Source organism: Scleropages formosus, chromosome 1, assembly GCF_900964775.1.
Source record: "Scleropages formosus chromosome 1, fSclFor1.1, whole genome shotgun sequence".
NCBI lineage: Eukaryota > Metazoa > Chordata > Actinopteri > Osteoglossiformes > Osteoglossidae > Scleropages > Scleropages formosus.
The window spans coordinates 407,036-428,879 of NC_041806.1; the positions used below are offsets into that span (position 1 = coordinate 407,036).

A 21,844-nucleotide genomic window follows, 5' to 3' on the forward strand; every position below is an offset into this window, starting at 1 on the left:
TCTGACAACGATGGACAGGAGGACGGCCGAGAACAACTGAATGGAGGGAGCTGAGGACTGTCCCATGGTTACGCGTGAAATATGTCCTCTTTCATTTCTCTGGACGACTTGCTTCCTTCGACAATTTTGCTTTCACTTTGGTGTTTTGGGTATATCTTAAAGGGCCACTCAGTTTAATTCCGTTCATTGGCCTCCGACAGTTGAGCGCCTTTGACTCCCTCAGGGACAGCATGTCTCAGCAAGGGCCGTTCTAGTTTTGTTCTTTGCGTCCGTGGCCACCCAAAGTGCACGTCCTCACTTGAATCCGTCTGAGAAGCGGTGCAAACACTCGAACTGCAGCTCATGCTCATAACTGAGAGGTGGAGGCAAAGGCTTCGAGCCAAAATACTCAACTTGTACAGGTTAATACGTCGAGACAAAGCGTCGGAAATGAGGCTGTGGTCCAGCGCAAGGTGCTTCCGGACAAGTTCAGAGTTTTTATCTAGTGCTCATCTTTCATTTTCCATCTCAGTAACTGTGAGCAATATCTGACTGGTAATTTTCTACTTTGAGCAATCAGGTCATGAAGTTTGGCAATTTCAATCTTTTTCCTCTTTCCAGTCCATCAACTGATCTGTCATGCTGCTGAAACTGATGACTCAGCCTGACCCACGTCCTTCGGGAGGGTGGACACTGAGGGAGATGAAGTGATACGCAGCGCTGCTCCGATTTGGCTCGCTGTCCACCGTGCAGTCCACCACACACGCAGAGCCCTGACACTGTACCCTGTACATGCTGACCGCTCCGCCCACTGCTCCCATCATCCAGGAGAAGAATTCTACGTCAGTTTAAGAGCTGCGCACAGCAGCATAGTGACTGGAAATACAGGTGAGTGAAGCCAAGAAGAGGATGAGCAAGTTAGTCAAGTTGGTGGGGATGGCAGAGCAGTTCATTTGGAGGGTCTTGTTGACTCACCATCTGCAATCATTTAGTGGGGGCCGTAAATCTGGAGGACGGAGGCGGTTGTTTCATTTTAACCCGGTAAGGACCGAAATGTGAGTCCCAGTGTGTGCGATCCTGTCACGGAGCACGAACAAACAGCTACGCTTTCAGATGCATGGCTCTCTGAGGGTTGACGGTGATCAGAAGAAAAAGGCCAATTAGGAACATTTGATCCCTTTCAGCTGTGAGCAAACATGTCATCATGACTGGGACCATGACCGTGAGGGAACTGGAGCTGCAAGCTGACGAGGCAGGGGGTGTGTGGCTGGAACGATCACCTGACATCTCCGCAGTCGGCTCATTTAACTGTAAAGCCCTTCCTCGTGGTGTGCTGTGAGCTGGCCCAGAGGTGGGCAGAAGGTTGCGCTGGGACCTCCTCGAAGATGTTTTTTCTCTTCTTTCACCGTCTTTCGGCAGTTTTGTTCTCCCTCTGGATATTTTCTCCTTGTTTTCCCCTGCTGCTGTCCTCGTGCGACGTGTCTCATTGTCTCACGTGTGTCCTTCTCGAATGAGTGCTCCACAGGAAGTGAAACAAACTGCTCTGCACTGAACCTGACACATCAGCTTGTGGGCTCAAACAGGCCAGAATCCCAAGGTCACGGCAAAGAGAATCGTTTTTTTACGATGAAACAAAACCACAATGTACCACCACCATTCAAATGGGATAACAGAGAGAGCAGACCTTGTTTGTGTTGGAAAGCGGTCAAGTCAGGACCAAGACCTCACCATTCCTGAGAAGGAGAACAAAGCAGAGGGAAGGAAGGAGCTGGAAGAAGAAAAAGGTGACTTCCACATTACTGGGAAGGAGCAGAAGAATTTGGAGGCAGGAGGAATGGGGAGAACATGTTCATAGTGCTGGGAAGGAGAAAGAGGGGAGAAGAGGAGTGCGTGAATTCAGAGGAGACCTCCTAATGGCGAGGAGAAGAGAGGAACGTGGAGAAGGATCTGAGAAGCAGCCGAGAAGAACAAGTGGCAAAGAGGCAAACTGTTGGAAAGGAGAAAAACGAGGAGGGAGGGATGGAGCAGGGTGGAGCAGAGCGGAGAAGGGTGGAGCGACGCGGCGAGAAGAACACAGCTGGGACGGATCAGAGAGGAGCAGGAAGGAGATTCCCAGAGTGCCGTGTGCCAGAAGGTTCTGAGTCTTACAGCATTTTCATAATGTCTTCTCTCGTATTTACATTGTACATCTGTCTGCTTGGTGGTAGCAGTCGATGGAGTAGCGGTTCAGCCTGAAGGACCTGGGTTCGAATCCTGCCTGCTGCTGTAGCTCCCTGATCAAGCTTGATAATCTCACCTGAAGTGACGCAGTAAAAATTACCCTGCAGTGTAGACGGGATAGGTAAACCAGGCTAAATGGTTCGGTGTACAAACCTCATCCTGCAAGTCACCTCGGAGAAAAGTGTCAAACCAGACAAAGATGCTGATTTCTTGCGACTCAGTGCCCCCCGCCCCCCTCCCCCCTCCCCCCTCCCATCACCACCTCCATGAAAACGGAGGTCTGTGACTTCCAGACACCAGCTGGTGTTTTCTCTAACGCCCCTCCCCTCCAGCCCCCGTCTCAATAGCAGTTTCCCTCCCGGCCATCCATCTTGGGGGAGGGGCTTGGGAATAAAGCCAGCGAGGCTCTGAGCGCGATTCACAGATCAACGCAGGGCGAGGGAGAGGACAGAGACACAAGGAGAGTGTGTGAAAGAGGCTGAAAGACACACACTGAGCGTGGGGTGTGCGAGCAGAGACAGGCAGACTGACTCAGAGAACGAGAGAGGGCGAGCTCCCTGCCCATTCCAGAGCAAAGTCCCCCACCTCCACTTCCAGCTCCAGCTCCTGGATGAGCGCTTGGTGTCCAGAGCTCACAGAACGCCTCTTCAGCTCTGCACGTTCACACTCTGAGGCTCAGAGTCACTTTACTGGGACGCTGGGTTTTCAGCAGGAGGTCGGACTGGATACAGCCTGGAAGCCGAGACCTTCTGTTCTTCGTCTGATCCGGGATTTACACTTTATCTCAGATACTTCTGAGCTCCTGTGATTATCTGTGGAGCTACTTTTCCTTGCCATCATGGGATCTGAGAAGTATCTCCTGACCCTGGGTGAGTCACCGCTACAGCCGCAGCTGAGATGTCTCCACGGAAAGGGGGTCTGTTCTAGAGGAACGCGTTACGAGAGCGTGTGAGAGCAGCCGTCTCTGCTGTTCCCGAAGTCCCACTAAGAGGCGCGGTGAAACTTTCGGTCTGGTTTGACGAGAAGATCTTGAATAGCCTGGGTTTATAGGCTCAGAAATGAATCCTGTAGCAGTTCTTCAAATGCCAATGAAACGGCACCTCGGAGACGGGGCGCGAGGTAAAGGTCAACACCCCCGATGCCGCCCGTGACGCCAAACTTCCTTCCTTGGCAGGAACGGAGGTGTGGGACGTGGACTGGTGTCGGTGCGTTATGCGGAAACTGCTACTCTCTGCGTGGAGAGCGTGTTGCTGTGTGTGTCGGCCACGGTTCCGCGCGTGATGTAGCTCCAGCGTGTGCGTTATGTGTTCCTGTGGGGCTTGTTGTTTACACTGTTACTACGGTACAATGCCTCAGTCAGCAATATTGTGCAGTTTCCCCAGCCCAGTGGAAAGTCAGATGGAAGTTTCTACAGCCCCTTTTGAGCTTTGCCAAGCTGTTATGTCCACCGTCGTGTCCAAACGTAGACTTTCAATGGACTCCGTAGACTCCATTGGGTGACGTCTTTCGGGAAATGGACCGTGGAGACGAGAGGGAAGCGAGCCCAACACTGAGCTCATTCATCGAGCCCATAAAGAGTTTCTGTGTGTCGCTCCGTGGACGGCGAACTCGGTCCTGTCCAGCGCGATCGTGACAAATTACACAGATACCGAACACATTGACACACACACACACACACAGGTCCACAAACCGAACACGGAGACACTGGGACACGAACACAGATGAGTCCAAGACACACATCTACTCTTAGGAACTGTCTCCAACTTGTTTGAGTCACGTCAATGTATAACGTTACAAACACAGATACTAATGGGACTGGATGGACTGCTTCAGTCCCTTCCCTGATTCTCCAGGACCGAAGGTTAAGATGCAAAATACCCTTTCAATTTTGTTTCTTGCTTTTTGCAGTTGTCCTGTGACTCCAGTCTCTGGTGGTGTGAAGGTATCAGTGTAGCTCTTTCAGTCCAGCGTCTGATTTCCTGTGATTTTTGAGAGCTTTGCAGCACTTCGTGGGACCCAACGCTCCTTTTTACTGCTGTACAGATGCATCGTGGGTGTTGAGAAGCTCACTCCTGGCATACAGAGTGCAACACTGACACCGGAGGGATACAAATGTACACTCACAACACAATGCGCTCGTTTATATGAGAACGGAGCAACTGGGTGCAGTAAAAGTGCAAACTTGGCTTCCTGTGATCTGTAGAACATTTACGCTCTTGAGAAGAGTCACATTTACTACAGCAGGAGGTGTGATTCAAGTCTCCAGGCAGCAACTGTAACCACTGTGCCACCTGCTGGACGGCGATTCGGCACCATAATGTACGTAACGAACAATAAATGGGTGTGGGTGTGCAGCACAGTGGGGGTGCTCTTTGCTCTGGGGGGGGGAGAGGGGGGTCACTTCTCCTTCCTGTCCTGCTGCCCTGAGGACCGCGTCACCCTGGCGCAGCTCTGGTCCAGGTGCGATGTGTCCTTACTGTGTGGCGCCGGGTGGCACCACGCCGTCTTCATATGAGTCTAAAAAAAGGGCGACTAAGAAAAGCAAACGCGAGAGAAGCAGGAAGGTGGGCGGAGCTGCGGGGACGGGAGAGGTTCGAGATGTTTTCCACCAAAAAGAGCGAGTGGAAAACTGCGGCTGCTTCTGGGCTTCTGAGTGACGGTGGTTTTGGATGGAGCCGTGCAGTTTGCGGCCGAGCAGCATTAGCCGCGCTCGTATTACCCGCGGGGATCCGGTGGGGGGAGGGAGGTGTTTCAGCTCCGTGTGGAAATGACGCTGGTGAATGGGGCAAGGCGCTCAGCTTGGTCACCGTCTACCTGCCCCGAGGACTGATCGTTGATGAACGCCGCAGAGTGATGCTAAGGACCTCCGACAGCAGACTGTAGACCAGATCTGGTGTTTCACTTCCCTTCCTTGCGCAAAATAATAATTTTCAACAGGACGGGGTCACGACCTCACAGCAGGCAGGTGGTCAGCCAGCCTCGGTCAGCCCGCTTTATGGTCTGATTGACCAGGCCCCTGGGAGATTTATTTTCTCCCGCTCGGTGCCACAGTTTTTGTTTTCCTCTCCTCTGTTGCCAGCGCCCACATCAGTATCACAAGATCATCACTCTGTCCCTTGAAATTACAGTAAGTCCGTGTTGCGTGTATTTCGTATATCTACTGACGTCTTTCTTCTCTAAATGCCACAAATTTGTGGTTCAGTGTTGGTCACTCATCTGTTTTTGGTTTCTCATTTGTTTTTTTTTTCTGACCATGTGAAAGTGCTTTGGCTCTGCTTTCAGGGTACAGCGCTGCACGAGGACAAGCAGCATCGTTTGTGTCTGTGTCACAGCAGATATCGGGAGACAAGAGATAGGCTTTGGAGCCAAGTGCGGGTGCATTTATTTCCGTGCCAAAACACGGGGGCTAACCAGGGACGGCGGTCGAGGACGGCGGGGGTCTTCCGATGTGCGGACGTCGCATCGACGGTGAAGCAGAACTCAGTAAACGGGGGCGAACCGAGGTCGAAAGCCAGGAGATCCGTGAAGAACAAACAAGGAGAGGTTAGGGTTACGGTACGCCGGATTCACACGACAAGCAGGTGGACGCTGTGGATTCCGCAACCCATCGCCGTGGCGGCGCTGCCTTTATACCGGGCCGTGCCGATTGGCCGCAGGTGCCGTCGCTTGGCTCCCGGATGTAGGCGTGACAGTACTGTGCTGCACTGTAGTATACTGTACTCTACTGTACTGCACTGTACTGCACTGTAGTGTCTTGTATTGAATTTACTGCACGTGTCAGAGAAAGAGAAAGAGAATCCCAAGGAAAGACCAACATCTGAAGTCACGTTCTAAGGTCCCAGTGGTTTCCAAGGCTGCTCAGGTATCACTGTCTGAGAAGTTCCGACAGGTGAGCAGAGCTTTCAGGGCTCATCTGAGCTTTGACGCAGGTCAGTGTCAACGTTACGGTGTCAACGTGGAAGTACAGTTAGTCACATACGGAGTGAACGCCGCACTTGTGCGGTGCACCAGGGCAACATGGCTACATGGTAACCAGCAGTAAAGCACAAACACACATGGGCGTGTGCAGGTTTTACTGCGCTGGTATGTGCTGCACTTTGGACTCACTCGGTCTCTCCTGTCCCACTTCACTCTGCTTCGGCGTGCAGCGGGTCAGCAGGTGGCCTAGTGGTTACACGTGTCCCTTTGCCACGTTCAGTCGGCCCTCCTGCTCCAGCGCCCTGGATCGAGACGCTAACAATGACCCGTGGGACTAAATGGTCAACTGCTGGACGGTGTGACATCGAAAGTCACTTTGATAAAAGTAGCAGTTAAGAAGTACAGTGATACCAAGTGTGTGAAAGTCTCAAGTGCGTCCAGCACACAGTGTATTTGTCTGCACTCGTACTCTTCCAGCCTACAGTCATCCATTATTCAGCTGCTCAGCAGTTGTTTCTATTCAGAGGAAGAGCGTAGCTGAGGGCGTGTGACACCGCTGGAGGTTTACTGCAGAACTTCCCATGAAGTAGAGCATGTTTGTAAAAGGGCACAGTCCCTTGCTTGAGGGATCTCCAGGAATCGCAGGCATGAAGCAAGAGATCCTCAAGTAGAGGAGGCACAGCAGTGAACAAGTGCAGGAGTGTTTGGACAAGAGGTGAGGAGGTGCAGTAGTGAGCTGGTGCGTAGAGCGCAGGGACTTACAGTAAGGTCACCACGTACTGTGCGTTGCAGAGGGGACCAGGAGATCTGCGACTGTTGACACTGCTGCGCTGATCGGGCTCAATACGGCGTATTTTCCCGCAAATAAAAAGCACGATTTTTGCACTGTTAAAAGATGTCTTTGTACTCAGGACAAACACCATGGTGTGTGCCTACATACAAAGTTTGAGCGAAATAAGATGGTTGAGTCAAGCAATACAGGACTGAGAAGAAAAGGGAACAGACCCTGCACACTTTGTTCTTCTTGCACAGACGGAAGATGCAATGAAATCTTACAGGAAAAGCCCTTAATCCTCCTTTTATACACTGTTATATCAGCATGCGTTGGCATGAAACTACAGGCAGGCTGTCCTCCACAGGATAGGACAGGACAGGACAGGACATTGCAGGTTGCACCACCACAACCACGTGAGCTGAGATGAAGAATCATAAGTGGCGAAGGAAATGAAAAGAGAATCGGTGACGGGAAAGACCTGCAGTGCAGCGTCTGAGAGCTACAGGAGCTGCAGGTAAATCCCAAAGATGATGACGATGAAGAGGAAGACAACAGGACATCTTGTCCTGTCCTGTCCTGTTACCAAGTGGCTTTCCTTCTTCCGGGGTGTTTATTTATAGGCTCATCTACGTATCGGCGGAAGATCTAAGAGATGAAGCCATGAATCCGATCGCTGTGTCACTGTGAAACATAATTTCACCAGCTCCCAGAGTGAGACTGACCCACTTCTTGTTCTTGTTCTTCTCCAGGGCTTCACCTCAACCTGCTCGTGAACCTTCTGGCTCTGGACAACTGTTCGTTTGGATACGAAAGGAGACAAAGGAAATGTATAGGTGCGCTGCCGATCCCTGTAATGCTCACACACCTGCGTGCACAGACACACACGTTAATGTGCTCCGTGGTCCGTGGCTCCAGCTTCCCTAAGTGCTGTCTCCTTGCCCAGATGTGGATGAGTGTATTCAGCCCAGTGAAGTCTGCGGGAAGAACGCGCAGTGCATCAATACCAACGGCAGCTACTACTGTCAGTGTGACTCTGGGTTCGAATCCACGTCACACACCGCCAACTTCACGCTCACCGAAGGTTCCTGCATCGGTAAGATCCACAGTCCTGCAGTTTGCGCGATGCGGCGGATCCATCCAGGGTTCGTGACCGCATGGTAACCACGAACACTAGATGGTGAAACAAAAGTGCTTCCAAAACGCACAGCTCATGTTTTCTATAATGTCCTGTATTGGTGTGGTAGTTCCAGCTGAGAACGCTGCTTCTTCATCAGTAACAAGCGGTGGAAGCCGAGCCGGCTGTACAACGGTAGCTCTTCTGTAGTTCTTTCCTTGAGCCTTGAATCTGTAACGGGTATGAGCTCCTTCGTAACCGGTGACCCATTAGCAGGCTCTTGAGTGGCCACCTTTGGATGGTGTCTGGGAAATATCATCCGAATGTCCACTGCAGCAGGACACACCCCCTGCAGCTTACTGACGCGTGATCTCTCCTTCTACAGATATCAATGAGTGTTTCAAGGTCAGAGATGTCTGTGGCCCCAGTGCTACATGCACGAACGCGATAGGATCCTACTTTTGCTCCTGCGTCAAGGGCTATGCCTCCCAAAGCAACCACAGCTTCAGCTGCCAAGGTAGGCACACGGGTTTTAACAAGAGCAGTGAGCGTGTTGGCGCTATCAAGACATGGCTGACAACACCGCAATTTGTTGTGCCGTGACCAGTAGCTCCAGGCTTGAGTTGATCTGCATGAAAAATTACGTCACCTGAGGCCATGTGCATCACAACGGGAAGCCACATCTGCATTGACAAGCGGTCAGAACTGTATGTCTACCTGTGTCTTTCAGACATAAACGAGTGTGACGAGGACTCGTCCATTTGTGGACAGCTGGGAACCTGTGAGAACCAAGAAGGAAGCTACAGGTGCCGGTGCCAAGACGGAGCCAGTAACTTTGGCAATGAGCAGGCGCACTGCGTAGGTGAGACTGCCTGGGGATGAGGAAGGAGGCTGCTCATGTGGGTTCGTAAAGACAAGACCTTCATTTCATGTGCTTGAGGAGGACCTGCAGGAAAACACCCTGAAAAATGGCACTTATCTGTCTGAACTCCATCCTCACGTTCCTCAAAGCCCTCGGTGACAGCGTGTGCTTCAGTTTGGCATAATTAGGAAAGCTTTTTGGGACCCTTCTTGAATGCTGTTAAAGGCTCAGCAGCTCTTGAGGGTCTCCTGCTCTTCTTCAAGTTGAGGCCAAGACTGAAATGTAGAACAATTTTGGAGGCCTCGTAGGTGGGGCAAGCAGGCTGCTGGAGGTGGAGGGGAGGAGCGTTCTTGCTGAGGTGTCAATGAAGTGTTCTTGAATGTTGATGACAAAACTTTCATAAACACCTCCAAAGTCCTCTTGTTCGGTGTCATTCATAACTGGGCAAATATTCGGACACATCCTCAGATGCAGGTGTTGAGGGTTTCTACTCGTGCTAAGCTGACTGTGTGGAAGGGTGTGCGTGTGTGTCCACGCATGCTGGAATGTATCCCACGAGTCACATGTGGCGTGGCCACAATCTGGACGTGGACGCATTTTTATTGCTGTCCTCTTCATCCTGCTGTAATTGTCCATCCCAAAAGTGGGCACTATGTCATGACTTCCTTTTTCCCTGCAGCCCTAAACTGTGACCTCTACAAAACAGACAGCAAATCCCAGAAGGTGGGTCCTTTGCTGAGTATGGTCCTACTGTAAGTTGGATGGTTTGGAGATTCCTCAACATCCCTACCTGCTTTAAATCTTCCTCTGTCTTCTTTGGCTCCTCTGTCTCAGCTCCTGCCACGTCTTGACACCTTCTTGTCTCTGATGAGGAACAGCTGCAAGCAACTGGGTCAGAGCTCAGGAGGACAGGTCTCACTGATGAGTGGCGAGACGCTGTTGGAGGTAACAATCGGTTCTGTGGATGAAAGCCATAGAGCGCTCAGAGGAACAGAACCCCTGACAGCTCTGCATGCTCAGCCACCTTCCAGTTTCCTTCACGAGTGCTTTTTACCCTACAAGCAGTGCCCATAAAGAGCACTTCTGAGTCTTAGTGCCTTCACACAGAACACACATGGTGATGGTGTGCTGCTCCTCTTCTTTGCCCTGCTGCTCGGTGAAGAAAGTGCTGACAGCGGGTGATGACCTCCTGTCCAGCGAGGCCCTGGAGAGCAGCAGCCAGGTCAGTGAGCTGCTGAGCTCCATGGAGAATGCCATCAAGCTCATTGGACCACAGCTGAAGAAAAACAGGACCAGGAAGGAGAGCAAACATGCAGGTTTGAAAGCTGCTTCTATGGGTATGCTGCTGAAATCCAAGCATCTCCAAGGAGATGGTCGCTTGCTTTGTCGCCGATATTAACATTAGTTCTGTGGCTCCGATCCACTCCATCAGTGTAGAGCTTTATTTCTCCATGGCCGCCGTGTTCTTTCACAAGGCATCGTTTCGTGAAAGCACCTCAAACTCAGGTTTTCTCAAAGCGCTTATCCAAAGATTACAAACGGTAACCTTTGGGGTGATGGTCCACCCAGCCCTGATGTCGTCGCTTTGTCCAAACAGAGGTGGAACTCCTAATAACCAGAGAGAAATCACCACCCCGCGGGCCCATCCACTTGTCCACTGAACACGCCCAGCTGGACACCACCTGGGAGACTGCTGCAGGGACCTCTGCGTACCCAGGTGTCAAATACGCCGCCTCCTCCATTCTGTTGGGTCTATTGTCTTGATTTGGCCCTTCTTGCACCTAAAATCGGCAATTTATGGGTTGCAGACCTGGCAGCAGTGGCACTGGCAGCGGCAGTGTTAAGGCTGTTATGAAATCAACAGGATTTCTGAAGGATCCCCGCAGTCCTTTGTGTGGAGAAGTGTCACTTAGCAGTGTCTTACTCTGCTCTTTCACCCGTCACAGGATTTGCAGTTGCCTCGCTGGTGGCTTATAAAGAGCTGGAGTCGACTACAAATGGCTCCTTCCACGGGTTGAGCAGAACGCACAGCGAAACGAGCTTCCAGATAAACTCCAAAGTCGTGACAGCGTACGTGAGCAACCCAGACACCAGCCACCTGCTGACTCCGGCCACGTTCACATTTTTACACCTTCAGGTGAGATGGGCGAATGCCCACCAACTTCGCTTCATTCTCAAGTTCTAGAAGAGTGCGGAAGTGAAGTCGCACATAGATGAGATTCCGTGAGACTGACTTCCAGAGGAGGATCAGTGACACAGGGTGTCTCTCAGAGGAGAGCGTCTCACCTCCCTCTTGCATGTTCCAGAGCAAGGATGCCGAGCACACCTGTGTGTACTGGGACTCCAGCAGCCAGGGCGGGTCCTGGTCGCCAAGAGGGTGTGTGAAGACGCAATCCAACAGCACGCACACCGTTTGCTCCTGCAGCCATCTCAGCAGCTTTGCTGTGTTGATGGCGCTCTATGAGATCAAGGTGAGCGTTCAAAGGTTTGCCCTGAGGACACCGATGATGACCTCACTCTGTTGTTCGTAGTCCTCCTTTACGGTTCTGTGTCCTTGTGTCCATCGCACTGTCGGCACAGCCGACTTCCAGCTGCCCGGCTCTCACGCACTTGTCCTGTCTCCGTACCCAGGATGCCTTTCAGCTGCAGGTGATCACATGGGTTGGACTCTCGCTGTCCCTGGTGTGTCTCTTCCTCTGCATTGTCACCTTCTCCTGCTGCCGGTCCATCCAGGGCACCCGCAACACCATCCACCTGCACCTGTGCATCAGCCTGTTCATCGCAGACCTCACCTTCCTCAGTGGGATCTCCAGCACAGAGAACAGGGTGTGTGTGTGTGTGTGTGTGTGTGTGTGTGTGTGTGTGTGTGTGTGTGTGTGTGTGTTTGTGTGTGTGTCTGACCACGGCCCGTCTCTCTGCTCACCAGGGTGGCTGTGCCTTCATCGCCGGCCTCCTCCACTTCTTCTTCCTCTCCGCCTTCTGCTGGATGTTTCTGGAGGGGGTGCAGCTCTACCGCATGGTGGTCCTGGTCTTCAACACGACGCTGCGCACGGTCTACATGCTGGCGGCCGGCTATGGAGTACCGCTGCTCACTGTGATCATCTCCGCCATGGCCTACAGCGAGGGATACGGCACCAAGCGCTAGTGAGCAGCACCTCCCGTCCACGTCTCTGTCTGTCTCTCTTGCTGTCTGGTTGGTCCAGTTCTGTTCTCATCTCATTCACCGTGTTTTTCTAAGTGTGAAGCATGTACCATGTACCATGTGTGTACCATGTTCCATTTGTCCTCCCAGCTGCTGGCTGAGTCTGGAGAGGGGCTTCATCTGGAGCTTCTTCGGCCCTGTTTGTGTCATCATCGTCGCCAACATCTTCTTCTTCATAATCACCGTGTGGAAGCTTGCCGAGAAGTTCTCCAGCCTGAACCCTGACCTGTCCAAGCTGCGGAAGATCAGGTGACTATCGTGTGTGTATGTGTGTGTGTGTGTGTGTGTGTGTGTGTGTGTGTGTGTGGTAGAATGCTACGATGGCAAAGGCTGCGTCTCATCAAAAGAACAGCAGTGTGCGTATGATCGACTGAGCGCATGTGCCGTCAGGCTAGCAGCGTGTGTCCACGTCCTCCACCGTGACCACAATGAGTCTCCGTCGCCCCCTGCAGGACATTCACCATCACCGCCATCGCGCAGCTCTGCGTGCTCGGCATCATGTGGATCTTTGGCTGCTTCCAGTTCGAGGAGAGCATGCTGGCCATGTCCTACCTCTTCACCATCTTCAACAGCCTGCAGGGGGTGCTCATCTTCGTCATGCACTGTCTGCTCTCCAAACAGGTGCGTTCCTCTTGAGGTCCTACAGGGAAGGCGCAGATGAGCGGGTCGCTGCGCAAAGACAGATGTTTGTATGTTTGCGGAATATGGAGTGACTAGGAAAGCGCCACTTCCTCTCGCTCCACTGTCCCTTTCAGGTGAGAGAGGAGTACGTTCGCTTCCTGTCCTGCAGCCCTGTGAAAGAGAAGAGGAGGGACAAGTACTCAGAGTCCAGCAGCTCACAGGTGCACATCTCTGTTTATATCAATCAAATTTCAAATGTCCGGGCTGAGTTACGTGTCTTTGACCGTTGACCTTGGACTGACCCGAGTGTCCCATGTCGCAGGCTTTACGCATGACTCAGAGCACGGGGGAGTCCCAGATGTGACGTCAGAGCTCTTCCCTCCAGGATCTGAGTGCTGGACGCTGACTTGACATGAGTTTTGTGTGAACCGTCGGTCCCCCACTGCAAGCACCTTCAGTCCCGCCCCAAAAGACTGGACACCTGGAGGACACAAGCAACACAAGCATCACAGGATAACGTTCGACGTCTCCACCAGGAGACCAGACACGCTTATGAACATCCGAGTCCATTGCTTCACACAGACTGATGTGAAGTGCGAACTCAAAGCGTCGCACTGCGGAGTGTGTGACCTACTGTGTATCTGTACTTGAGTGTGCTTGTGTGTGTGTGTGTGTGTGTGTGTGTGTGTGTGTGTGTGTGTTCGCTGCCCACATGGTACCTTTACTGACCTTCTCTGAAAGCAAAGAGTGGAACCTGAGGCCGGAACGGGACGTGTTCGCCTGTGAGACAACGCTTTTTACACTGTGTGTACTTTCTAAGCGTGGTGTGTGTGTGTGTGTGTGTCGTATGGTGTGTGCGTCCCGTGTTGAGTGGTCCAGTGAAATGGAAACGGGTTCATTTGGGGTGCTCACTCATACAGTCCATGTCTGTATGAACGTTCACACTGAATCCTTTTCCTCGTCCATCCATCCATCCGTCCATCCATCCATCCATCCATCCATGGACGTTTTGGGTATGCATGGACTGTCTTGCTCTGTTCACCCGTCCATATGCGTACCCCTCATCCACACACGTTCTGTGGATCCTGCTTTTCTCACTGAAATTCTGTTTTGCACTAATTTAGTTTCCGATTCAAGGGGGTAAAATTCGACTCTCATGTAACTGTGTCTCTGACTTCTCTGTACAATTTGTACAAATGAATATTTGGAACTGAAAACCCGGTAACAATGATGTAAAGAACGGAAACGTAGATTTCAGTAGTGAGTTTCTAACCCTCTGCCACGCCCACGGCACCGGCGTAACCGGTTACACCTGGGGCTCAACAAGAATGACGACATAAACGGCAGAAGCGGACGAAGAGCGTTGCGGAACCCTGTTCGCCAAATCGCTTCCTCGCTCCGAGTCAGCATTCTCCTGCGCCTTTGCTCCTTGCTCCTTGCCTTCGTGTACTCTGACCTGCCTTCTAGCGTTTTGACCGTCTGCCTGTTTTCCGACCACGATTCCGGATATTCCTTGTGCGCCACGTTCGATGTTCGAAGATCCTCGCCTGTCCCTGACCACGGTTCCTGGCTTACTCCCGAATAAACACCCGTGCACTCCGCAACCGAGTCCGCCCTTTCCTTCCGGAACGAATCGTGACACCCTTAGTACTGCGAGCAATACTTTATTTTTGTGTTTCTCTAGTCCTTTCACAGCTGTTACGGGAAGTATATGTTATATATTGAGAGCAGAATTTGCGAGTTTTGAGAAGTATTTTTGTATGTTTTGTACTGCATTCTTGTCTTAAACATATACATTGTCGCTGAAGTTAAATTTGTGTCAAAGTGTGGTTATTTCCGCTGCCCCGTGTGTTGCGCTCCCTTCGGTTTCTGCGTTACGCGTGTTACTTGCGTCGAGAGGTTAAAACGCCCTTTCCGACCCTTATCCACCAGCCTTGCTGCTCCACCTGACCGGAGCAAACCGTCAGTCCCCGACCCATCGTTTCTTTCTCTTTTCCTCACGTACGACTTCCACGCACGGCAACAGAACTTGGCACGGCCTCTGACTTAATGGCCTGTACAGAAATTACCTTTGAAACCGAACGGCGAAGAGCGAATATTGGCTGCTGGTAAAGAGACTGACAGCTGAACTCAGTACAACTTCATTCAATATGAAAAGCAGTTTATTTCAGCTGCCTTTGTGAGGATTTGCTTGCAAGTTAAACTGAGCCCTTCGTTGAACAAGCGGTTCCTGAAATGAATGAGCGAACGAATGAGCGCCGTTGGCGGTTTTGCTTAGAAGTTTCCAGAAAAGTGGTAGAGAGAGAACGTCCGTTCTGGACGAAGTGTGTTTGGCTCCGCACTTTCCCTCCAAAACGCAGCTCCAACGCAACACATCCAAACGCACGTTGTGTGTTTCTGCCCCTCTTTCTGCCTTCTGAAGGGACAGAGAGCTGGACAACGGCGACAGGTTTCGCCAAAGGGGGGCTGTCAAACTGTCAAGGTACATGTGTACACACAGGAAGTACATGTTTGCGCACAGGAAGTACATGCGTGCACACAGGAAGTACATGTGTCACACAGGAAGTACATATGTATACACGGGAAGCAAGTCATTTACTCAGTGCGTGGGGCCAAATCATATATAGAGTAATGTGAGGAGAGTTTCCAAAAATTCCTCGCTCTTAGTTCATTCAGATATATCTGATGGTGCTCCAGGAAAATGGGGGCGCAGTGGACTCGGCCGGGTCCTGCTCTCCGGTGGGTCCGGGGTTCGAGTCCCGCTTGGGGTGCCTTGCGATCGACTGACGTCCTGTCCTGGGTGTGTCCCCTCCCCTTCCAGCCTCGTGCCCTGTGTTGCCGTCTTAGGCTCTGGCTCGCCGGAACCCCACTCAAGACAAGCGGTTTCAGACAGTGTGTGTGTGTGCGCTCTGCTGGTTTCAAGGCAATTTTTTTTTTTTTGTTATGCTTTTTTGGTTTCAAGCCAGCATTGTGAAATTTAACAGAGGACTTTAGGAATGAATGATTACTTCCTTCCTCCTTTTCCCATGTGAAGGAATGTTAGGGGTTTCCAGCGAACTGCGGGCAGTTGGACGATACACAGCTGGACGCTGACAGATTCCCCGATGCGCCTCCCAAGGCGAGAGAGGCTCACTGTAAAAGCGAGCTCCAGATACCGCGGTAGAGGACTGCTAGTGGGTCTTACTTGCCAAGTGCTCTCTGCAGACTGAACAGGTGAGGTGCTGCGTGTGTTTTTATCACGTTGACTGAAGGTGTGCAGAAGTAGGGCTTGTGGGTCTTTCCCTGATGCCCTGCGATGCAGCGCTGACCTTCACTTTCATTTGCCTCCGGGAGCAAAGCGCTCGTGTCGAGGCTCTCGTCTCTTTGTTCACGAGTAAAAGCTCTTTGAACGAATGGGACGGTCGTTCGGTTTGTGCGTATGGAGAATGTCAGCAAAGTTTTCGGCACGTTTGCTCTTTTTCAGTTAAAAACGAACACCAGCAATGGAGAACCTTGCCTTTTTTGTCCTCACCCTGAGCGTCGGCTGTTTCGCTGAGAAGGAAGGTGAGCTTTGAATTATCACCTCAACTCATCAATTAGTTCATGTTTCGCTATATTGTATCTGCACCCGAACACAGATTTCATAAATACATTTATTGTCAATCGGTTTTGATGTGAGCATTTTCCTCATTCGTGTCCAAGTTCGTCCTGCACTCTCGTCTCGCTGCTGTGTATTCGCACTCCATGTGGTCCTGCGTACTGGTCTGCGCTGCACCACCGTGGTCCCGGAGAAGCGACATCTCGCTCCACTGTGCAGGCTATATAGAGGAACGACAATGAAAACCCACTTGAACTTGAACTACAAGTTGCATTAGTCATCGGCCACATTCTAAAGCTCAGACAATTCAGTTATTTCTATTGATTAATTATAATTTGTATTAATATCCAAAATAAGTCAATATATAACATAATTATTGATATTTTCCGCACTCAGACCTCTCAGGGAAAGTCTTCGTCTTCCCAGTGGATTCAAACACGGACTACGTGAAGATCATCCCTGACATGCAGAACTTCGCCGATCTGACTGTGTGTCTCAAGTTCTTGACGGACCTCACAAGAGAGGTGTCCCTTTTCTCTCTGGCTACTCCCACCCATCTGAACGCCTTTCTGCTGACGCGCCGATCACCGAGTGCTTATCGAGGCCACGTCGGAGATAGAGAGGCTGATTTCTTTGGGCTCCAGGAGAAACAGAACGAGTGGATCTCCGTGTGCCAGAGCTGGAACTCCAGCACTAAGCTCACTCAGCTGTGGGTCAACGGGAAGCAGACCATGAGGAAAGGAATACAGACAGATGGCGCCATCACTGGAGCTGCCATCATCACCCTCGGTCAGGAGCAGGACTCCTACGGAGGGGGCTTTGACCCAAAGCAGTCTCTCGTGGGGGAGCTCACTGACGTTCACATGTGGAACTATGTTCTCTCTTGTTGTGAGATTCAAAATTACATGAGTCACTTGTCCTTTTCACCAGGGAACATCATCAACTGGCATGCTTTGGAGTACTCCAAACATGGCCAAGTGGTTGTGCAGGAAAGCCAGCTGACACCCTGCATGTAGGGAGAAGAGATCCAATCGCTTCTTCAGCAGCAGATTCACTGCAGTGCTCCTACATCACTGTGATGCCTACATTTACATTTACTCATTTAACCAATGCTTTTCTCCAGAGCAGCTTACAACATTAACATTACAACTAGTTACCCATTTATACAGCTGGGTAATTTTAGGATAAGTACCTTGCTCCAGGGTACTACAGCCAGAGGTGGGGCTCAAACCTGCAACCTTTGGATCCAAATGCAGCAGCTGTAACCACTACACTGTGCTACCAGCTGTCCCTGTACCCCCTCCCTCTGTACCTCTGTCATGGGCCTCATAAAAGGGGTTTTACCGCATAAGTACCCTCTCACAGAACAGACTGCTATTTCACTTCATTCTCAACAGTAACACAAACCCAAAAGCCATTTTCGAAAAGAAACATCTTAAAGTATATTTTGAAATTGCATTTTCTTCGTTATCCTGTTTGTGAAATTCCACTTTGCAATAGAGCAAGTGGAACCTGTTGTGACTGCGGAAGCCTTTCCGGGGCGTCCCTTTGGACACCGAGGACCAAAACGATTCCTGTACAATCCTATACAGTATAGTGGACTTCTAAAATCGTTGGCCAGGCGACCGAATCCTTCACAGTACTGGTCCAAGAGCAGCTCCACATGGAACATGGACTGTGGGGAGAGCACATTCTTGGGGGAAACATTCACAAGGGTCACATGGTGTCTAGGAAGAAGGAGAAATTAAGATGCGGCTGCTGTCCGACACCTGTTGTTGAAAATGGAGAAGAGAAAAGAGAACATTCTTGTCAACTACGTTAACGTGCCACGTTTGTTACCACTAAAGGAAGAATAATACACTGGTCTCTTCAGTTTCACTGCTCTGCTCGGCAAACAGGAATGACTTGCAGTAAAGCTATTGCTATTTTCTGCTTTTTTAACAACGTTAAAATTTCTTCCTCTAAATTAGGTGAGCCACACCCTTGACATTTCGGGTTGTAACTTTGACAACTCATGTGACCTCCTCATCAAATAGCCCAGCAGTCCTGGTAGCACTGTCTTTCACACTGATTAGACAAAACAAGCTGACACAGAGAAATAAAGTGAAGCTCAAGGAACCAGGGACCCAGAAGAGATACCTATTCCTATGTCCGAATACACTTCTCAGTGTTATTCTGAAATGAGCCCCTCGTGGAGCCCACACACCCAAAGATGATGCAAACTACACACAGACTGAGACAAATTTGAACCTACATCCAACTGCGGGCCCCAGAGCTGTGGGACACCAGGACTACCGCTGCACCACCAGAGCACCCAGGAGCGTGAGAATAAAATGTAAGAGAACAAGAAATGACAAAAGGGAGGAAAAAACATCCACATCCAATGTGTAATCCTCCGTAATCTGCTTTGTCTTCATGGAAAGTTCTAGACTCTCTCTGTGCTGCACACCTCCTGGAGGGAGATGGTGAATGACTGCTCACATTCCGCCAAAACTGACATCTAAATACTTGTAAAAACATAAACACAGAGAAGCACAAGACAAGGAATGTGACCGTATGTATTTAAACATGGCCTGTTCCAGAAATGATCGTATCTTAAATGAACCAGCCAAGTCACCTGTAGTTCGAATCAAACACTTTGCATGTTGGAATAGAGTGGAAGTAGCGCTCAGAAAACTGAGAGGTGGCCTTGTTATCGCGGTAACGTGTCTTAATGTTACTTGTTTTATGTACCATGGACCAAACGGTCAAATACAGGCTACAGTGTTCCCTTCTTCCCTTCTTTCCCTTCTTCCCTCCTTCTTCCCTTCTTTCCTTCTTTCCCTTCTTCTCTTCTTCCCTTCTTCCCTTCTCTTTTTTCCCTTTCTCTCTCATCATTTCTTCTCCTCTTATTTCTCTACTTTTTCTTTACTTTTGCACCATTGCACTGTGCTGAATTTTTTAAAGAAAGTGCTCTTATGAAGTTAATAAACTCTATTATAAAGTTAACGGAGACTAACATACGGTATATACATAATAAAGCCGCAACATTAGTAAAACAGATTGATGTGTCAGACAGTGTGTTTTGGCATCTTGAATAAAGACCCTCCTTACATGGTACTTCACAGATGACCTTCCGTCAGAACCCTTTCTGTAGTGACACCCCACAAGCTGCGTGTACGCATGTGCAGTACTGTACTCTACATCCACATTTACGTTTATTTATTTATCAGATGCTTTATTCCAAAGCGACTTCCAATGATCTCTACGGAGTGTTATCAACCCACACACCTTATTCACCGCGGTGACTTACACTGCTAGATACACTACTTAGACTGGGTCACTCATCCATACATCAGTGGAACACACACACACTCTCTGTGTCGCTCACACACTATGGGGAAACCTGAACAGCTTGTCTTTGGACTGTGGGAGGAGACCAGAGCACCTGCAGGAAACCCACGCAGACACGAGGACAACATGCGAACTCCACACAGACTGAGCGGGGATGAACCCTAAATCCTCTTCACCACCCAGGTGCTGTGAGAGAGCAGTGCTAGTCGCTGTGTCGCCCTCACATGACAATGAACATGTTCGCCATGGTATTTCTCTCTGTTTCTTCCATAGGAAGCACATATACAGAATTAAGTTTTGTCAGTATAATATCAATATATCAATATCCTGATCCACAAAGCACCATCATTCCCTCATGTGATACGATCACCTTTGTGTTTCCCATGAGCTCCACACACCACTGCTCGTGTAGCTCTTTGTCGGATGCGAAACGCACTTTGTTAACTCGGAGCTGTACTTCACTTTAGAGGAAAGCGTCTGCTGAATGAGATGTAAGTGTAAATGCTGAAAGATACCAAAAATCCTGCTTAACTGAGCTGAAGGCCTGTCATGTAAAATGAAGGGAATCAACTTTCATAAACTGCGATACTTATCTTTTTCTTTCTTTTTTTTTACTTTGGGTCCCTGTTCTGCTGGGGGAGGTGTACAGTATCTCAGTTTAATGTTATTGATTCTAAAAGTCCATGTAGCGCAAAGCAGGAACAATATGGAGCACCTTCCACGCCTTCTGCGATGCTCACATATTGCTTTTATTGCATGCAATAAGCCAACGTGTTCAGTACAAAGGTTAACATGCCTCTGGCAGGCAGGCCTCACACACCTTTACTGGAACGGTGGTTTCTACTGTGGAAAAACGTACTTTACCACCTTTCTGGTTCTTTATGAAACATCAGCTGACGGGAGAGCAACAGAGAGCCACACGACCACTGACAAGGTGAGCTGAGCACACGCCAACCAAGTCGGCTTTTGGGAGCGAACCACCCGCCTTCGGGGTGCGTGATCATGAACACTTTATCTTTTAAACGTGAGGTTTAAGTGCACGTTTAAAATTGCAGTGTGACACATAGTAGCTGATCTGCCAAAACAAATCTGACTTTAACCGACTAAAAGACTTGAACAGCAGGTAATTCATCCTGCAATTGTTGTGATTTTTTTTTTCAGATTTGGATTCATTCACATAATGCGCTGACCTTAAGTTTTTCTCATCAGTGCGTCAAAGTTCATTTGGAAGAACTAAACTTGGAGATAGACTGGTATCCCAACTTTAACTTTGGTGGGGAAGAGAGCAGTTTGTAGAGCAGCAGCACTCCAGTTATCTGTAATGAATGGCATCTGTGCAGGGGGTGAAGTATTGTCACAGACCTCAGGGCAGGAGGCAGGAGGTAGGACCCAGGTGTGGGATCTCTGGTTCGTTCGTCCGAAGGGCAAAGCGAAAGACGTGTCCGGGGACAAGCGTGGGTCAAAGAACCAAAGGGCATACGTCGTTCCGAGAGATGTCCTAGACGGTGGTCGAAGACGAGGGAGTCGAGACTTGGAAGCGAGGATTCAGGGCTGGGGTGGCAAGGCAGGGAAACAGGAAACAGGTCTTGGAAACAGGTAGAGCCTCAGCGGGAGCGGTCGTCTCATAGAGACTCCACCACTGGAGCGTGGTGGAGTGGTGCTCTTCATACCTGGTTGTCTAATTACAGCCAGGTGCTTCTCGTTGAGGTGCCGGATGGTCGTGACCAGTATGTGTGGGTTTCGAGTTCATCAAGGTCGTTGAAGTCCAGAGCCAAGTTGAGGGTCAAGTCAAATCATGGTGAGGGCTGGAGATGTGGGTTAATTCTGTGGTCCAACGAAGAGCGGTAAAAAAACCAAAAAACTTCAGTTTAAAAAAGCTGAATTCCTTTTCCGTCAGATTTCGCAGCGTCTAAAAATCACCAAACTTTAATTTATGAAATATCGTTGTGTTTTCTCAGCAGGACGAGACTTTCTGAGGGCAGATGTGAGGTGCTATACCTTGGTTTCATGGCAGTATGAACACTCCTCATGTAGGCTGAAATAAGCTTGAGAAAAAATGGGAAAACGTGGGGTATCTGAATTTTGAACAACCAGCCTGCATAAAACAACCCTTTGACAAAGAGTTTTTCACGGCACAAGATGTCACACCTCCCTTCTTTCAATTACAGATGGCGAAAAGTTCAAGCTGAAATAATTCTTTTGAAATTTGCGAAGAAATTCAAATTCTCTTCTAGTGGGACATC

The 21,844-nt window shown here is 50.0% G+C and overlaps 2 protein-coding genes across 2 annotated transcripts; both read left to right on the forward strand.

Moving 5' to 3' along the window:
* Window positions 1–2,597: 2,597 nt before the first annotated feature.
* Window positions 2,598–14,416, forward strand: LOC108919717 (adhesion G protein-coupled receptor E1-like). Its single transcript, XM_018727942.2, has 17 exons — window positions 2,598–3,068; window positions 7,642–7,725; window positions 7,836–7,985; window positions 8,392–8,523; window positions 8,737–8,868; window positions 9,548–9,591; window positions 9,703–9,813; window positions 10,031–10,184; window positions 10,466–10,585; window positions 10,815–11,005; window positions 11,175–11,339; window positions 11,500–11,694; window positions 11,795–12,012; window positions 12,161–12,319; window positions 12,523–12,691; window positions 12,826–12,912; window positions 13,014–14,416. Exons 1-17 carry the CDS (start codon window positions 3,038–3,040, stop codon window positions 13,053–13,055), a joined length of 2,184 nt encoding a protein of 727 aa, XP_018583458.1. The 5' UTR covers window positions 2,598–3,037; the 3' UTR covers window positions 13,056–14,416.
* Window positions 14,417–15,730: 1,314 nt separating this feature from the next.
* Window positions 15,731–17,406, forward strand: LOC108919732 (mucosal pentraxin-like). The gene is made up of 3 exons (XM_018727968.1): window positions 15,731–15,904; window positions 16,155–16,234; window positions 16,665–17,406. The coding sequence occupies exons 2-3, from the start codon at window positions 16,174–16,176 to the stop codon at window positions 17,282–17,284; spliced, it is 681 nt and encodes a 226-aa protein (XP_018583484.1). The 5' UTR covers window positions 15,731–15,904; window positions 16,155–16,173; the 3' UTR covers window positions 17,285–17,406.
* The last annotated feature ends 4,438 nt before the right edge of the window (window positions 17,407–21,844 follow it).